At 38.7% G+C, this 17959-nt stretch overlaps 1 protein-coding gene and 1 long non-coding RNA gene across 4 annotated transcripts in view; one reads left to right on the top strand and one right to left on the bottom strand.

The window, feature by feature from the left end:
• LOC147758817 (uncharacterized) overlaps positions 1-1837 on the bottom strand; it is a 55075-nt gene extending 53238 nt beyond the window's left edge. Inside the window, exons 1-3 of the long non-coding RNA XR_015319400.1 lie at positions 1289-1837; positions 633-717; positions 140-264 (exon numbers count right to left, since the gene is read on the bottom strand). This is a non-coding gene — a long non-coding RNA (uncharacterized LOC147758817). The remainder of the gene's footprint in view (positions 1-139; positions 265-632; positions 718-1288) is intronic.
• Ktl (BTB/POZ domain-containing protein Ktl) overlaps positions 1-13316 on the top strand; it is a 103307-nt gene extending 89991 nt beyond the window's left edge. Inside the window, exons 6-7 of one of the 3 annotated variants that reach the window (XM_086977795.1) lie at positions 11367-11412; positions 12348-13316. In XM_086977795.1, the coding sequence (XP_086833921.1) occupies positions 11367-11372 (6 nt within the window). In that variant the 3' untranslated portion in view covers positions 11373-11412; positions 12348-13316. Of the gene's footprint in view, positions 1-11366 lie in introns of all 3 variants that reach the window. The other 2 variants (XM_086977794.1, XM_086977793.1) reach the window with 2 other exon arrangements.
• The last annotated feature ends 4643 nt before the right edge of the window (positions 13317-17959 follow it).

The raw sequence follows: 17959 nt of genomic DNA, 5'->3' as shown, positions 1-17959 counted from the left end.
GTTAGTAAAAGTTATTGATTTGTGACCTCTTCCTACACCTGGTCTGCTTTCAATAATCAGTTGAAAACCTCATGCAAATATTAACTTAACAAAAAAAGAAATTGACCGCATATAATTGCTTGTTTATATCTATACGAACATGGCTATGTTTCGAAGCATCGGACCTTAGCTGTTGGGTATGTAGCCGTTGATGGACATGATCAGCCATGATATTCGGATGGTCCCTTCAATATCTTTGATCTTCCATCAGCAAACTGAAATATCCTAAGATCAAGAGATTCGTAGAGAGCTTTCTGTTAGTACTAGACCACAAATACAGGCCAAGTATTTTCAGAAAAAAAAGTATTAAATAATCGTGGTTAAATTATACATAAAAAAAAAGCACAAACTCAGCGTTATCGGAATGCATAAGGCGTGAGCTTAGATTATCACTAGAAAACTAATCAACCGTATTGAATCTGAGTCAATTGAAATTGTTGGCATTTGTCTTGAACTAGTGATAATTTGAAGAGACCTTACTATAATTTTACTATGTAAGAATCGCCCCTTCGGCGAAGATGGTCTTCATGAAAATCAATAATATAAAATTCATCCATTACTCATATCCGATTATAATATTCAGTAGAGCAAACCAATTCTGTTGACAGTCGTCTTCTTCTTCTTCTTTTTCTAATATCTTCCGGATCCACTCTCTGTTTGGATTTCGACGCCTGCTGCCTAATAATAAAATATATTGGAAGGTCTTAGATGTGTGCTGGAACTCTTTTGATGAAAGAAAGGAAACCCAGACTCATTCAAATGGAAATTATATGAAGAACGCCTGTTATCTAGGCCACTAGATTGGATGACCCAATCTGTCCTTGACGCTGTTAATGGAAAACTAGTTCCAATAACTTCATGTAAAGATCAGCGCTAAAGGCCATTATCTTCCGCTAATGACTTCGTGGTCAAAGTCAAAAGAATATGAACTGCAACCTGTCAAACGGCAGATTTCTTCAGTTGTACAACCCTACCGCAAAAGTCTTTATTGAAGTGGCTTGATTTACAGGATCTGATTGACCTCGTATCGCGCAGTCCACGTGAGTAAAATGCTGTGACTTACCGTTGGGCCTCTTTTGTAACAGCTCTACCGTTTATCGTGTATAACAGAACCTATTATCGAGATTAGTACAAGTGTTATTTGATCGGATTATCTTCATCGCTTCTAGCGCATAATATTGTTTTCAATGCATTTGTAAAAGTTTAATTTACCAAAATGCTATTAATATATATATATATATATATATACCTGAGGTACGTTCAAACCGTATACTCGTTCGGGAACATTCGGGCCGTTTCATGAGGCAGGCCTGTTCTGATCGTGCAGAAACTGATCCAATACAGACGACAATCTGTACTCGGATAGAGAAATTATATTTTACTCAACTGTTGTTACTGCCCTCGATCCGCATATATTTCAATCGAGCTAGATAAAACGTAGGCAAAAAATTCGACAAACAGGGAGAGGCGTTGCGAGATTAAGTGAACTCGTACAAAATTAAATTTAATGCCATTTAATAGATTTCGAAGTATTACGATCGCCTCAGTCATTTATTATGTTTATATAAGCGCTGCTGATTATGTTAATAATTAGGGTCCATCAACATAGCAGTGGTTTAGGTTCGTATGTGTTTGCGTACAATGTCCAATTAAGATAGCAGAATAACTCATGCAGAAGTAACGTATCAAGACACGTAACGGCCCAGGACCAAAAAACGGGCAAAAAGTTAAAATTTTAGTGAGTATTGAAGTTATAAATCGTTAAGGTAGAACATCAGCTTAGGGAAAAACCTAGCGGTTATGTCCGATGTACGTAAGCAAAAAACACAGAAAGCAAACGGATCAGCTGTAAAAGCTGTTTCCTTGAAGCAACTGAGCTTGAAGGTTTACGTATAGCAGTACTAAAAGTTTTAGAATATGAGCAATGCCAGTTAAATTTCACAGGCAGCTTCACTACTCGTTCGTAAATGTGACATGAGATGATAACCGAAACCTTTGATTTGATTTCGATACGGAAAGTGACAGAATATTTGCGCAGGTTCCAATAAAGGCTCGGTAGGACGGCGGATCTACTTCGCACCATGAACCCTTCGACATTCCGCTATATCCATAAGGTGTCACTGGACCCCGCATGCAAAGGTCTATTCATCTTCTAGGACGTACGGTTGACAAAAGGCAATGTAGAATACTGCATTTTTATCCCTTAAATAATGGCTGCCGGTTACAGGCGGGATTGGCTAAGAACAGCTCTTTTAGCTTTCGTATTTGTCGCCAACAGGATTAGCAGTGATATAGAGGACAACAAATCATATCTCGAAACTCTCTATTTTGAAAGCGTACCGATGACGCGGGCAGTGTGTCTCGAAGCGTGGCAGACACAGGTGCTGTTGAATCCATAAAAGATCTTGCTTTTGAAAAATTGTCGCTCAATTGCTGAGATAGGAGGAAGCCACGAACAGAATTACATTTCTAAGCCTTAATCATATTTAATAGTAATAATAAAGGACACTTTTATTCATATACTTACTAAGTTTTCGAACAAATGACGTCGTCCAATTTTGCTGTTATCAAATTTGTTATATATTCGTCGTACTAATTTCCTCTATGTTACAAGTGAATGCCACTTACTAGTAACTTATTGAATAGTATCTGTTAGCATCTGGTAGTTATCTGGTAGCAATACAAGCGCCATTTATGGTTGTATGTTTTGTTTAAAAACACACTTTAGGCAGATACAGTAATGTTATTATTTTAATGTCGGGAACGACAGCGTGCTGATGCGAAGGCAAACGCGAAGATATTGATCAATTTTTAATGAATTGACGGCTTCCAGGACAATTACTCTACTGAAACAAGCTTCGCACGCGCACTTTATTAATAATATTGTATTGTCAAAAACGTGTTAACTGTCCTTCTATCTAGATGGCTTTAAATTCAGGTTACTTGGGTCGTCTGGGTCATTTGAAAGTGGGCATTTGACAGTCGGAACTGTGTTTACATTGTTTGAATAGCTTTATTTAGACTTAACGTTTCGTAGTTCTATAAAAATTCACTATAATTTATAATCTCGTTACGCTAGAAACATTCTAAGCATATAAACAATTGTATTACTATAGTACAGATGCACGGTCGCAAAAAACTTCCCGAAAAAAGATCCTGCGTGGAAATTTCGATGTGGACGATACTTTTTTTTTTTTTTGTGACAGTCTACAAAAAAACTTGATACAATCATTGTGGAAGTTGAGCGAGACCAACAGCTACAACACTGCCAAGGGACTAAATATTCACCATCAAATTAACTTAAGAACGCCAGCTACAAAGAGAAGCCCGATCTTTTGGTGCCACACGAATCAGCCCAAATAGATTCACTCGACCGTACTTCCCTCTGCAAAACTGTACAGCAACTTAATCATTTCATCACGGGCGATAAAAAGTGTGCCACATACAACAATAATATGTAAATAAACACAACAAAAATAGGTTACACAACCTGTGGCGCTGACGCCAAAATTAGAGATGAGTCGCTATAGCCTGGCGAAACGATTGATTTGGACCTCTAGTGTCAACCGCTAACAAAATGAGAACAAACCATTGGAAAAAATCGATCAGAAGTAGTAAACGGAAAAGTATTTACCACCTTAACAACGAAAAAAACCATGTACGTCTCGAGCTAGCTGGCAAAAATTGAGATCATTTCAATCAAAAATTTTAATACGTGCGCCGTATAGACCCCGTCATGCCCCACTAGATTATCATTTGTTTTCGCCTTTGTAGAGCCCCCTTACGGGTATTAATCTGAGGACTTCGCCGCGGAACTTTTCAATGGAAAGATGTAAAGATGATCTGTAACAATTTTTCACCCAGAATTTCTGCACTAATTGAATTACGGTGTTACCAGAAAAACGGAAGAAGGTTATCGATGGTAACGCCGCATATTTAATTTAGTAATATTATTTTAAAATATAAGACATATTCACTTCAGTTTCGGTTAAGACTTCTTTTTCTCTCAACGAGCCATTGTTAGTCAGTATTTTAGAGATTAAAATATCCAGCCATGAGAAACGTTAATGCCATTGAAAGCATGCTAAAGCTTTCATATGTCTGTTGTTGAACGGACTCACGTCCCATGTCTGGATCCAAGAGATCAGGTGATGGATAAACGCAATATAAGGCAGATCTCGTTCAAAAGAGATGGGTATGCCAAATAATCAGTAAGTATCCTCTCAGGTCGTTCTGCCATATACCTAGACAATCCCGAGCGCAGGTGTATACGCATAACCCTAAGGCACGCTAACGTTGCCTATCCTGAGCCAAAACAGGGCAGTCAAAGCACTTGTAACTCGACGGAGTTACGAGTGGTACCACTGCCACGGGCCGACGACAGGACAACGCTGACTCAATTTCCTCTCCTTCTATTTTTCCTGCTGTTCTTTACGCGAGGGAGCCATTGATGCGAAATGCATCCGCGAACCTTTCGGACGTCATATTAATGCAATAAAAGAGAAAAACAAAGCTGTCAATGAAACATTCAAATATCCTGGTTTTTATTTTACAGCTTGCAAACCAAATAAAACGAGACCACCGCATCAATATGCGTAACGTACTACCCAACGAGCTCATTTTTAGAACCAACGAGGCTTAATATTAAAGACGAAGCAGTATCTCCGGCCAGTTTCAAATTAACTTAGCCTCTACTTTATGTAGTGAAATTTTGCCCCATGCACCAGTTACGCTTATGATTATATCGTCCCTGGCTGAATAAGTATATTGACTAGTGTAAGCTAAGGCATGTAGCAATTCAACATGTAGTGAATAAGATCTGATTAAATTGTATTTCTCTATACACTGTTCGACGACATTAATATGGATTGTAACGATGCATAACTGACTGTATCGTACCATGTTTTCTAGCGAATAAATGTAAATTAAGTGAAAGATAACTATTAGCCTAAAAAAAAATAGTCCATCTTCAACGATATCACCGTTATCTGGCTAGAAAGCTACCATAAAACGCATCATCTAATTTGGTTGATTAGAGAAGCCAAAATCCTGCTGTCAGATGTATATTCTGTTTTTTTTTTCCGTATTTTTCCGCCACAATTTCCGTATTATATAGATTTACAGTTCTTAATGCTGAATAGTTATTTGACATTGGTCAGCTTTTCATCGTTTAATAGATTGCCCTATAAACTAAAATACATGTGAAGGCTGAACGTAGCACATTTTAAACAAGCAGCCTACGGCCTTTGGTAGGGCTGTCAAACGATACACGTTTGTAATTAAACGGATGTTGCAAAGGGCTAAAAACCGAAAAGTGTTCAACAATCCTTTCCGGATTAATAACATATCTGAACTAGTCAGATACCTAATATGGCCAATACGCTCAGATCTTTATTAGTACCCACTGCCGTTTTAGTTACTTGTAGGCAACATTTAAAAGATTAGTAATTAGGAACCCTTCGAGACAGCTTAATGGTAGCGTATTTTTCTGCTAATTGTAGGTACACGTGATGGTTTATGTTCGAACCCACAAATAGACATATGCTTCACTTCGTGTTGGCAGCAAGTCGGCTCATGGAATGTCTAGTAACGGTACGGGACATATAGTAGCATATAGTATAAGCACATATAGTACTTTGAAATCAGCGATCAGCGACGGTATAGAATCAATGATATTCAATGGTATTTTCTATATCATATTGCGCTCATCGTTTCGTGCTCATCGTGCGCAGTTCTACAACATGTGAATCTAAAGCTAATGTTGAACAAATGTATACATTGAAACCTTCTATTGTACTTGCAAAAAATTAAGTATTTTCCCCCTTACTTGCTAGCGCGATCCAGAGCTAATAAAGTTTTCAGATGTCACCTAAATTTCTCTCGCATAGGCCAAGGTGCCATAATGCCTCGTTTGAGGAATATGCAACGTTAGATGTTCGACATACTAATAAAAAGTGAAGACTCAATCTGTCTGGTTGATTTACATCCGACGCTTTCGGAAGAAATCAATGAAAGCTAAAGATGTCGTTCTATAATACGTCTATAAGAAAGAGAAGGTATTAAGGCACATACTCTGCAACAACTTATTAACGCTTAAGAAGTTAACGCTTTTGTAACTCTAAAACTTTGAATTAATTCCCCTTGCCTCGTTTTTCCCATTTGGTTTCAACCTGATACATGCACGATTCCATTGGGTGTTGTAAATGGAACAGGAATAAATATATAAAGAAGAAGATCAGACGCTTAGCTCAGATCTTCATATGCTATTGATGCCAACTTCAATACAACCAACAGACTTTGCAGCACAAAAATACTGCACATGTGCCTTCCACCTTTAAAAACGAAACGATCTATTCACATTGTCATGCTCCGAAAGCCGGATATTTGCCTTCATCAGACTTTGAGCTCACAGGCTCGATATTAATAAAAAGAAAGTGCATTTCCTGGCAAAAAGCTATTGGCCAACAAACTTTCGATGAAGAATAAATTTTCAGCGGTCGCCCATTAGGTGGAGGCTAACCATAAACAGGCATTGTGTGGCTGCGATTAGAACATGGGTGAAACTTGTTTGCATCCATTGACAAAGGCACAGTCATAACAAGTGAAAGGGACCAATGCAAGAGATTGTCAAGAAACTATCTAATGCTTTGTAAAGCTAAAAGGTTCTGTACAAGATCCATACCGGGGGGGGGGGGGGGGGCAGAATTAGCAACACGAAGAGAGTAACCGTGTACATAAACTGCACTTCCTTCGCATTCATTTAAATATAGCTAAGTCAAAGAAAAAAAAAGATGAAAACCAACAAATGTATGGAATGATCAAATTAAAGCCATAATATTCTTCATATATCAGCGATTGTCACCATTAATTAGACAGTTGTGCGCAAAATGCCATACATTTGGCTGAATAATGAAAAAACCTATTCGATCGCTTCAAATTTTTCTCACTTTTTTTTTTAAATAGTCTGTTTAGGCTAAATATCGGTGACGCGCGTGTGATTAAGACAGCAGCAAGTGGACCCCTCTCGCCGTAACAGGTCCCTAATAAACGAATGTCAGAAAGCAACGAAACGAAACGAAAACAAATTAATACTTCAATGTATTGCTCGGAGTTGCGCAGACGAGTCATTGTTGGCTGTGTTAATGAGGAATAAAGACACGGAAAAAGACGTAACACTCTGAAGTTTATGCACTTTGAAACTTCTGGTATGTGTGAAATCTGCTGGCATAGCCCATAAGAAATGCAGACTTTTCGAGGTAAATTAAATGTCATACAGGTCAATTATGGCAGATATGAATGTATAATACACTAGAGACTATGGTTGAGTAGGGTTACTCTCTCATTTTCCTTAGAATGACAGTGAGTCTTTCTTCACTACAATCAAGTTAGGGATGATCGAGGTTTGCATGGACTGCTAACCTGGATAAGACTAGCTGCCATTCCGCAATGCTAAGTAGACATAGTAGAATTACTCGTGACACAAAATAGCTTTGCTCATCATAAAAAACCATGTACTTAGTGAGGCTATATTTAAATATATCAGTCAGCTTGTTTCTTAATAAAACAATTACATGTCGATACTTTTAAGCTATTTTAATATGGTTAGTAGTTAAACTATTCCTCTGATTTTAATACACTGCACTACGGCAGCTTGGAATAAATTTGACAACGCGTTCTGTTCAAGATCTTCAAAAGTTTGCCACAGTATAGAGTAGTAGTTTACACAAGTAGTCTATAAACAACATAGAAATTGTATTTTACAAAAATAAAGCATTTATAATTAAAATTGACTTTCTTGAAAAGCCAAATGTTTTTCCATTAACTTCATACCATCAATTAAATAAAATCTAACCGACTTTTATAAAATATAGCTAATTACAGAAGCACCTTTCAGTAGCAAGAAACGAAGCAAACTACAAACTATGACTCGCATTTATAATTAGATTCGCAGTATAGTCAAATAATGGTTCAGCCAGAATTTTGATATATAGAAATGATGAAGATATACAGAAATAGGACCTAGAAGTGGTGCAAGTGGGGATACGCGTCCGCTAAAATCGATGCTCGTGGATTAGTAGAACGATCTAGAGTTTTAGCTGACCGATGTATCGAAACGATCACGCTATCTTGGAGAAGCATCGTAATCAAGCTTCAATTAATGAATGACTGGGTTGATGATCAATGCCAGCAAAAAAATCTGCTAATGGAAACCAAAGGCTAAGTGCTCTCCTACATAGGGTTACCGGGAAGTACCTGTGTACAATTTTATCCCTACATCCGCCCCGTACAGGGAATTAATTTTCCCTACCCATGAAAAATTATATCAGCCAAATCTCCTGCCAGGTGTGCAGAACTCGATGCTGTTAATCAATCACTTCGCGCGGATGCTGTGTTAGTTCATGTATTGTTTTTATTGTTGAATATAGATTCTGTCCTTGATATTATTCCATAGAAGGAAATTGAGAGGAGTCAAATCACAATGGCCAACTAAGTGACATCCAGCCTGAACTTGCCATCGATTACTGCTACCGCTCCATTGTTGTTTTCAAAGGAACTTTGGCTCTATAAGCTGCACAGGGATTCTTAGATGATTACTCGACGCTCATTTTCGGGTTTCCCCAAATACGGCTAGGATTTCAACTCGTTTTGCTGAAGCTGTTCAGCTTCAGCAAACCATCAGCAGATCATCAGTTGTGCAATTTATGTGTGATTAATCCTGGTCACACTCGTCCTCGACCAAGCGGTAAAATTACTTTCGTAGGTCCGGATCATTTTCATTGATGCTATATATCGTTGGTGGAACGTAACTTATCCATTTATAACGCCCTAAAAGGCTGATGCCAATCATAATTGTCTTACAAGTTCGTCGGATGCTTTCTCAGGACATCCATGGTATAGGATGTTTGGCAAGAATAAAAGACTCTTGCATCACAGATGCGATAAGATGAGTTATGTAGCAAAACCTACCCTACATGTAACATAATAATTCGGTTAATTCGTATTTTAGCATGTCCAGTGTCGGGTGCCCCCCTTGAACATCAGGTAAAACATCACTAAGCTCCTATTCAGCATCCCGTCTTCACACATAGTGATTACAGGCATATCCGTATAGTGTACACACGTCTAATACGAATCGCCTTCGCTGTGTAGGCCGGGATAGTTGGTAGCCGCACAGAAGAACGATGAATGCCTGCCTATCCATCCTACGGCTTGCAGAAATAGAGTGGCATCACGGCAGGCGTTGCGTACTGCATAATGAAGCAAACCGTTTTTGGGTTACGTTAAACGAATGTCACTGATCCCGGCGCAGCTGCTACAACTGCTGATGCTGCTTTTACTTCATCATGTGCGATCTTCATCTGGAGGCGACGTCCTCTACCACTGCAGTCCGCTCCACCTGCCATCCCCGTCGCCGGCGAGTCATATGGCGTATATGTAGCGTCGCATTGACACACAGCTAGTCCATTAGGCCTAGCTTTGTTTCTCCCGGATCCACTGACTCACTCCGACAGAATGCGCGTACAAACGAGCTATTTCCACTTCGCTTATAAACACCTGGCGAAATAATCTATACCGGAGCGTAATTACGTGTGTTTAGGGTCATATGTAGATAATCACTCATGCGCATGCCTTTGAATATGCTTTTGTGTCCATAGTTAACTAAAGCTACTTTACCGTCCGCATTACGTCCAACGCCCTGCAGGAGGAATGTTGACCTGAATGGCCCAATAAGTTTATATCTGTTATATCCTATCTGTTTCTCATTAACAGAATCTGCACGCAGGTGTCAACCATCACTGAATTAGAATTTTTTTAAAAATAGAGAAGCTATCAAAACTACTTTAATACTAGAACTACAATAGCTGTGTGTTTACCAGGACCATACGCCAAATAAAAGTATCTAGTATTGTATCACGGATAACCTTGGACGTAAGTTGGCGAATGAGTAGAGTTTTATTGTGCTAGATTAAAAGTAATATAATATATACTTTGAAAGACGCGCATTCATTGGAAAAGTTCCTTTACAAACGACGACCTTGTACTATTTCGACAAGGCTGAGACCTATGAAAATATGATCGAAAGTTACAACTTCCAAGGACAATTATTTTAAACTATATGAATATTGCTTTGTCAGTCACATATAGACAATATTGTATTGGCCGCTAGGTAACTTATAACTGTTACAAGTGTCCAAATCAATCGCTCAAAAATGTTTTTTTGCACAAATAAATTAGCGCTCATTCAGTCCATGTTGCCCAATAACAAAAGTAGAATATAAGCGTGCATCTTGCGGGAGAAACGTTCATACACGAATGAACATTGCAACAATATACGCTATAGATATACAACGATTGCACTGTTCAGAAACTCATTTGTGCTCCCGTTCGCGGACGTTTGTAGAGCGGATAGTCAGCGCAAGACGAATACTACAGCCTGTTCATTGGACAACAGCTGGGGCACTTTCCCTTTGTAATTATCTCTACAGTTCCTGCGACCCATCCCAGTCTTATCGCAGTTACTTTTTACTCTTGTCACAACTTCCAAACGAAGGCCTCAGGACCTTTGGACGGTCTGTCAAATGCTTCGTCATGCTTTTATTGGCTGGATCTTTACATGGAGCTGTTTCTACCGCATTTGCGCCTCTTACTTTGTTCATCTATGCGTCTTGGCCTATATCACATCAGTCGATTTCGCTAGTGTTGGCTGGATACTGAGGTTTTCTTAATCGTAGGCTACGATTATTTATCATCGAATATGAGTAAATCAGATGCGCAGGAAATTCGACCCATCTGCAAGTCCAATTCGCTGCTTTTTTTTATTTACGTAAGGGCAATTTGGTTTACTTTCTGTTATCGACTACAGGCAACGAGAAAAATTATCGGTGGATTTCTCTGAGACGTGGTTAACATGATCCCTCTATTTCCTAATAATAAGCGTGTATCGCTGAAAGTGGAAACTCAAAGGTAAATGTTAGGTCAGAATCGCTATTTATTTAGTCAATTGTAAAACGTGGCAGGATCTGACGTATGCGAGCCAGTGGGATATGCTTATGCTGACTAAATGATAGCACTAGGTCCAAGCTTCGTACGTATTGAAGGATGACAACACACGCTGAAAGAGGATATGACCTAGGCTCTATGAATTAAATTAAAATTAAACAGCGTAAGTATTATTCCCTTAGAAATGAAGTACCGTACACATTGTGTCCTTCAGAGACTGGTTTCACTGACGCATATGTGCCTTTAGTTACGCCATTGGTTGTAAGGATAGAATTCATAGTAAAAGCTGCGTGCTGTTTAATGATTTATTTTATGGTTTGTTGCAGGATTAAAACCTTTCAGGATCACTTCGATTATCCATGGTAACCAACGGTGGGTATAATATAAATTTTTGCTCCTTCTCGCGCACAGTATTCTTTCTATTAACTCTAACAGTGAGATTCGAAGATATGCTTCTGTCTTGAGCCTTGCATTTCTTGTCAGATCTCAGATTGTTAACGATAAATTTTCCAACTCTGGTATTCGTAATAAACCTAGAATTCTCCTAAAATGTTTCCTAGGATCTCTCAGCCTTTTAAATGTATGATAATTAAAGATGTAGATAGCTCTGGTCTTCAGCCTACTGTGAGAAATAGAAACGTCACCACCTTGATTAAAGCTGTAGGAAATGTCTTGTTATGAGAGGCTAGTACGTTTAGATTGCAGCATCCTTGCGAAGCACGTAACTGTGGACGATAATTTCCGCCTCACAAGCAGGCCGCATTATTGAAGCACAGAGCGGAAGCTGCTCCCTTCTTTGGACCAGTCCAGCTTTTCTTTATCTTGAAGAAGGAATACTGGCATTGCACATCGCCAAGTTGTCACAAAGCGACAGGCGGGAACAGGAATAATGCCGACCTTGACAACAGATTCAGTCCTCCAAATCGATATGAGCCCCTACAGTGAGCTTATCAGCAATGTAAGACGGTAAAGGCAAAACGAGATACAATGGAACGTACCACTTCAACCAATATACGCCTGCCACGCATTTTCCTCTATCTATTTATATGAAATAAAGGAGATGATCAGGTGTCGCTACTCCAGGCCCTATCAACAACACATACTGCAGAAATAACGACTTCAATTACTTTAAATCGATGTTTGTTATCGCAATAATCTTGTATCGGGAGTAACGAATTCACATTTTTATAATACGTACTAATATCTAGCACGTATGTACTAATTTTCAAGCGTAAACAACTGCGTAAAAGCCTTCACCTCTTCACGGTAATAATGCATCGCCTCTTCAATGCCGTTCTTTTTTATAGTGAAAACCCAGTGTCTCAGTCGCATCAACCGTCGAATTCATCATATTTGGTCTGCTGCAAGCCCAAGTAACACCCGAATATACAATCATTTAGGACGATCCATCAAATTCCAGAGCTGGGCTTAAGTCTATTTTAGTTAGAAAACGTTATTATAGTGTAGAAAATAACTGGTCAGAAAACGGTCAAAAACTAAAAAAACGTACGATCCAGCGTCGATTACGTCAAGCGATAACTGGGATGTGGGCGATTTAGGCGCGTGCTTTGACACAAAGTGAGATTTTCGATTGCTATAGAAACAGCAACACATTGTATAGAATTATATAGTACATAACGATACAGGTTTCGATTAATGCGTGCTTATGCTTAGCCATGTACTTCGATGGCATACACTCTTAAAAAACGGAAAGTAAGTTATGTATATATAACTGGATCCCTATAGCAGCGTTTCAATAACTGTTTCAAACTCGCTAGCCAATATAGATGAATGTATAGAGGCAGGTCGATGGTCAACATTACCAAGAAGAGTCTTTGTTGTTCAGGCCGTGGCGCTCTATTGTTTCCTCATAACTATCTAACGGGTCGGGATCTACACAATAAATGTTATGATCGCCACGTCGCAAAGTAACTTTTGTAATATAATAGTATTAAATAATATATTTATTAACATGTGTGACTGAATAAGCAAGAGAAAAATTAATGATGTTATACATTATTTTTTTATGGGTGAAAAACGCAATCAGATCTAGTTTGAGCTGGTTGATCCTTTGAGTTTTCAGCTAGATAGATTAGAATAACGGCATCTCCGAGCATTGCTAGTGCAATCAACAGCTGAAGTACTTGAACTGTGTTTAAGTCATAAAATAGATCACTTAACGGACAACTGCATTCAACTTAGTACCATCAGTCACCTTGATATGGTATCGCTACTGTAAAATAATCGTGTAAAATAAATTTTTCCTCTGTTTCGCAGCTTTTTTTTTTTTATTTCCGCTATGATTTATCTAGTTAACAAACACTTGCAATAATTGCAAGTATAACTCATGAATGAATACTGAATTATTGTTATTTTTGATACGAAGAATTTACGAAGTACTAGGGAAAAAATACAGATTTAGATTTCAATGATATATAATCTCTTCTACACAACAGATCTACGCTCCATACAACTTAAACCAACTTATCAAAAATTCCCTATTTTTTTTTTAACGATGTATACCTTCTACATTATAATTAATTATGTTTTAATTGAAACTATATCTATTTGAGAGACAAATGTGTGTCCGATTTGAACAAAATTTTGATACACATTATATTAACAAAAAATACATTTGCCGCAAGTCGATAAATTAAACGGATATTTCAAAGGACCAATATTCTTTCTTCTTCATTGACTTCAACGGTTCAAACCTTTTTCGATGCATTTATTACTACAGTAATTCAGGAGCAACTCACTACTAAGTGTGCTTTTGAGAACATTTTCTAAAAGCCTTTTCTTGCAAATATGAATAGCCACTTCACCTGGCTGTTTGTCCACCCTGTACACTGGCCGTGTCATTGTAGCTTTATACAAGACACTTGCCTTTGCTTGAGATGCACAGGTCACGAAGAACAAGCATCTTTCATAAATTAGTATTTTTATTTGTTTTATCTAATCAACTGATTTATTAAAATTACCATTATCTCTGATATAGGTAGTTATGCTGCAACGACCAGCTTCTCTTGTTCAGTAAAAATATATAAAAAAAAAAATTTACACTCTCACTTTGCGAAAGTTCAGTTGTAGCGTGTTTGGCACCTTCTGTATAATCAACGTTTCAAGCTTTACGTCCGGTATTACCAGGTATTATTAAGTTTAACAAAATTAAGGACACGTGACATGATCTAGGTTCGAAACTGAGTAAAAACACATTTTATGTTAACGGTTTATAGCAGAAACTTAACGGTAGTACCGGACGCAAAACTCCAAACTATTAGTCGGGAAATAGAACTCCATCTAGTGACAGATTTAGGCTTTCCTTTCGTTGGTGTTAGGACCAGAAAGGAGTTTTATTTTACTGACAGCGTTTTCTTTTTATCAAACAAATACGTTTATTTGTTCATTTTCCCACCACTTGACCGTACAATATGCTATCATAATGCAAAAAAGCTTATCTGTCTCGCACGTGGGCTTGACATTGGAAAAAAATTTGTTTTGATCATCGTGATTTTTTCGATAACACTTACACTGTACCATTCGAATTAGATAACGGCCAAATCCTTTGCCAAAATAAATCATTTTTATATAATATATAACATTAATATATAAATAATAAAATAATTGTTGTAGTCCATATCTCTGTTATAATCGCGGAGTCGTTTCCGCGTAAAAATGTCCGTCCACTATCTACCTTGTGTACGTATAAGCAGGCAAGTTTTTTGAGGCCAAATTGAAGGCCCACGAAAGGCAGCAGCAGATAGTAATGGGAGTAGACGAGTACGACACCATGTTCACAAGATTCGATTATGCTTTACCACGCTGGAAGTCCCCTACAATATCTGTGTTCGCTACCAAACTTAATTGTATAACTTACTTGTCCGACGTTCGTAACAAATCGACAAATGCCATATACAAATTGAAGATTTTAGACTTTTGTCTATGTATGCCAGAGAGTCTCTTAGAGAGCATAAGCGTGTCTGTCACTTGCTGGGTTAACCAATCAATCCATAACGTGCATATGCTGTAATCAAAGCAACAAGCATTCAATAAAGGGACGACTGAAGTTATGTAGTGATTTATACGACACAAATCAAATTAATCAAGTGCTACGATTATTGCAAGAAAACACGAGATTTCGTAGCACGTAGGACACGAACAATAGTCTTTGCCTTGGGCTCAGCCGCACTATTTTTCCCTCTTCCCTAATAATTTATCGTAGGAATATTCACACACGTGTGTTTCTTATCGGCACGAATTATTCCATCCGTAGACGTATCGCAAACGCGATTACAAAATGGTGATTTAAAGGACGAAATCAATTTCAAAGCTTTTAAGTTGAAATCAACCGACTCGTCAAGGAAATCATTCGCCCCCTGAACTGATAAACATTATATGCAGTTTTATGTAAGCTAAAACTTGGCTGGTCATGTCTAATGCTCTCGGGTGAACACCAATCCCAACATATATTCATTTCTATCGTCTGCTGATCTAGCATGAGAACACATTATCAGAAGCTCAACACGATGTAGCGTTTATAATCAAATCGACTACCCGGAAATTATATTCGAATTCAACGTTCAACATATATTTTTAAAGTCTGCATATGCAGTAAAACGTGGTGAAAACACTTCTTCTATCCTTTCATTATGGGAGTTATACCTTACCTCTTCGAGATTTTTCTTTATATTCCCCATATCTATTCTGTTGTTTCGTACGTGTCAGTATCTCCAAGTGGGCCATAGATGACCAAAGATATCTAACATGAAGATTCAGACTGCGATTCAACGAAGCACAATAAAAGCACGACTTGTCTTCGAGATCGTGAGTATTTCATTTGATCCCACAGTGTTCATTGTCTCTGCCGACGATAACAACACGTGTTATGTCAACGGTCGCCCATCACTTTTGTTGCCGATTCAAAGCAAACATGAGTGGTAAGAAAGAGCAACCCCAGTCTCGTGCTACGGCAACATAAAAAAATTGACGCCACTAGCACGTAGCGATAGATTTCGATATACCCTGTAGCATACATGAACAAAGATTGTCTGCTGTTGGCGCTATCCTAATGTTACCCCCAACCGTTTCCTAACACACTATTCTGCTTACCCGCCCTTCTCGAAGGTCACCGAACCTTCAATCTAGTCTCCCGCGTGCTTCTTTTGGTTTTAACAAAGCTTCCCGCTCGCTCTAGCGGATGGCTGTTATTCACTGATCGAAATGACAACGCAAAAAACGACCGCACTGCGTGACCAAGTCATAACTTGGACAGAACGTTACTTGCTGGCCAAATATTCGAAGGGACGACGGTTGCCTCGAAGTGCCCCGGGGCAGTTCTCTATTGTCCTTTTCTCCGCCCTCTCTTCTCTGCCTGCACTCCCCCTGTCTGTAGTGTAGGCTCAACCCATGTCCTAACTTTCGTTTCGGCGGAAACAGTTTACTTACTTTGACAGAGCTTGTTTGCATTGTTGGACCGCGCGCCAACTAGAGAAGCAGCGGAGCAGTAGGACGGGGTGGAAACATAGCAGAGTGAAAAACGGGAGAATGGATAAGAGATAGCGAAGGAAAGGCGAGGCAGTCAGATAGCTACGGTAGGCACGAAGTAATGCTTCTAGTATAAATAAAGGTTTCTAGAAGCGGTAGTGGGGTGCTGTTGGCTACTGTTGTATCTTGCGGAACCCTGCCGATAAGACCTGAAACAAGAAGCCTGGCCACAGGCAATGGAAATTGGATACGAGACGATCTTGAGCGTCACCGATACATTGAACAGTGGACAAGCCTCCCTCTGCAGAACGATTTCCTTCTCACCGTTTGCTGTGTTATACACACGAGACAAAGACACAGAGGAAAAACACGTGATATTAAGCTACTGATGTGAAAGTAAGCTGCCGCTGCTTGCCCAAATATTTTAGACATTGACTATTTGCTGGTTGTCTATTAACCCGTTTGCATTTGAGGTAAAACGAGGAACGTCGTGTTTCTAGATAGTTATTATTCCTTTGCGTTTTCATTTAAGTAATTTTTATTTAAAGCGAGTATTACGCGTCACCAGTGCTCTATGGATCGCAATAAAAAGTATTTCAAACTTGGCTAGCTCTTCCTCGCGTTTTTCAAATGTTGATTGGTCTTTATTCAATTTGTGCTTGCCAAATAATCATCTATATTCTAGCGATAAACGTTTCTTGCAGCATTAGACATCACCCGTTAAATACTGAAGATCGCAGCATGCATGCAAACGGGCGATCGCAAAACAATGACGATCTTCATAGCAAAGCACCATATATGTGTTGGTATATTTTTGTAAGCTTGTTCGACCCCTTTATCCCTAAATAAACACGCTTCATTTAGCCCATAGTATGTCGAAAAAGGCTAACTCTATGCCCTGTATGAGCTAGGGCTAGTTACAAACGACAAAAAGACTGTCATCGTCGTCCTAACGTGATTTTACGCTTTCTTTATATTCTTGGAGTACACAAAACTGTCTGTGACAATTCAAGCTATCGATCTCACTAACGGGACACCGCACTGAAAATATATGTGATTTTATTTATACTCCGTTCGATGTCTCCCTGATCATCACGCTTACGAATAGTTACGTTGGCTTACTTATAACTCACTCGAAACAACGTCCAGACAACAATATTATTATGATATACATACCACGAGACAAGAACTACAGATATAAATAGTCCTTATGATCAATATATGTTGTTTCTTGTCTAGGTGCCTTCTGTAAGCTATGGAGGCTAAAAATTGACTTTGTCTCTTCCAAGCCTTAAGCCTTTTACTAACAATCTTCTACGCTATGGGCATTGCCAACGCACTTGTTGCCGCCTAGATTGGCTTGAGGGCATTGCCTTAGGTAAGGCTGCTAGTAGACTGCCCAACTCTTCACCTTTAGATTGGGCGTCGTTGTCAT

This window comes from Varroa destructor, unplaced genomic scaffold, assembly GCF_002443255.2.
Source record: "Varroa destructor unplaced genomic scaffold, Vdes_3.0 BEIS01000001.1, whole genome shotgun sequence".
Taxonomy (NCBI): Eukaryota; Metazoa; Arthropoda; class Arachnida; order Mesostigmata; family Varroidae; genus Varroa; species Varroa destructor.
The sequence above is the reverse complement of the archived record's forward strand: the minus strand, read 5'-3'. Positions and strand labels throughout refer to the sequence as shown.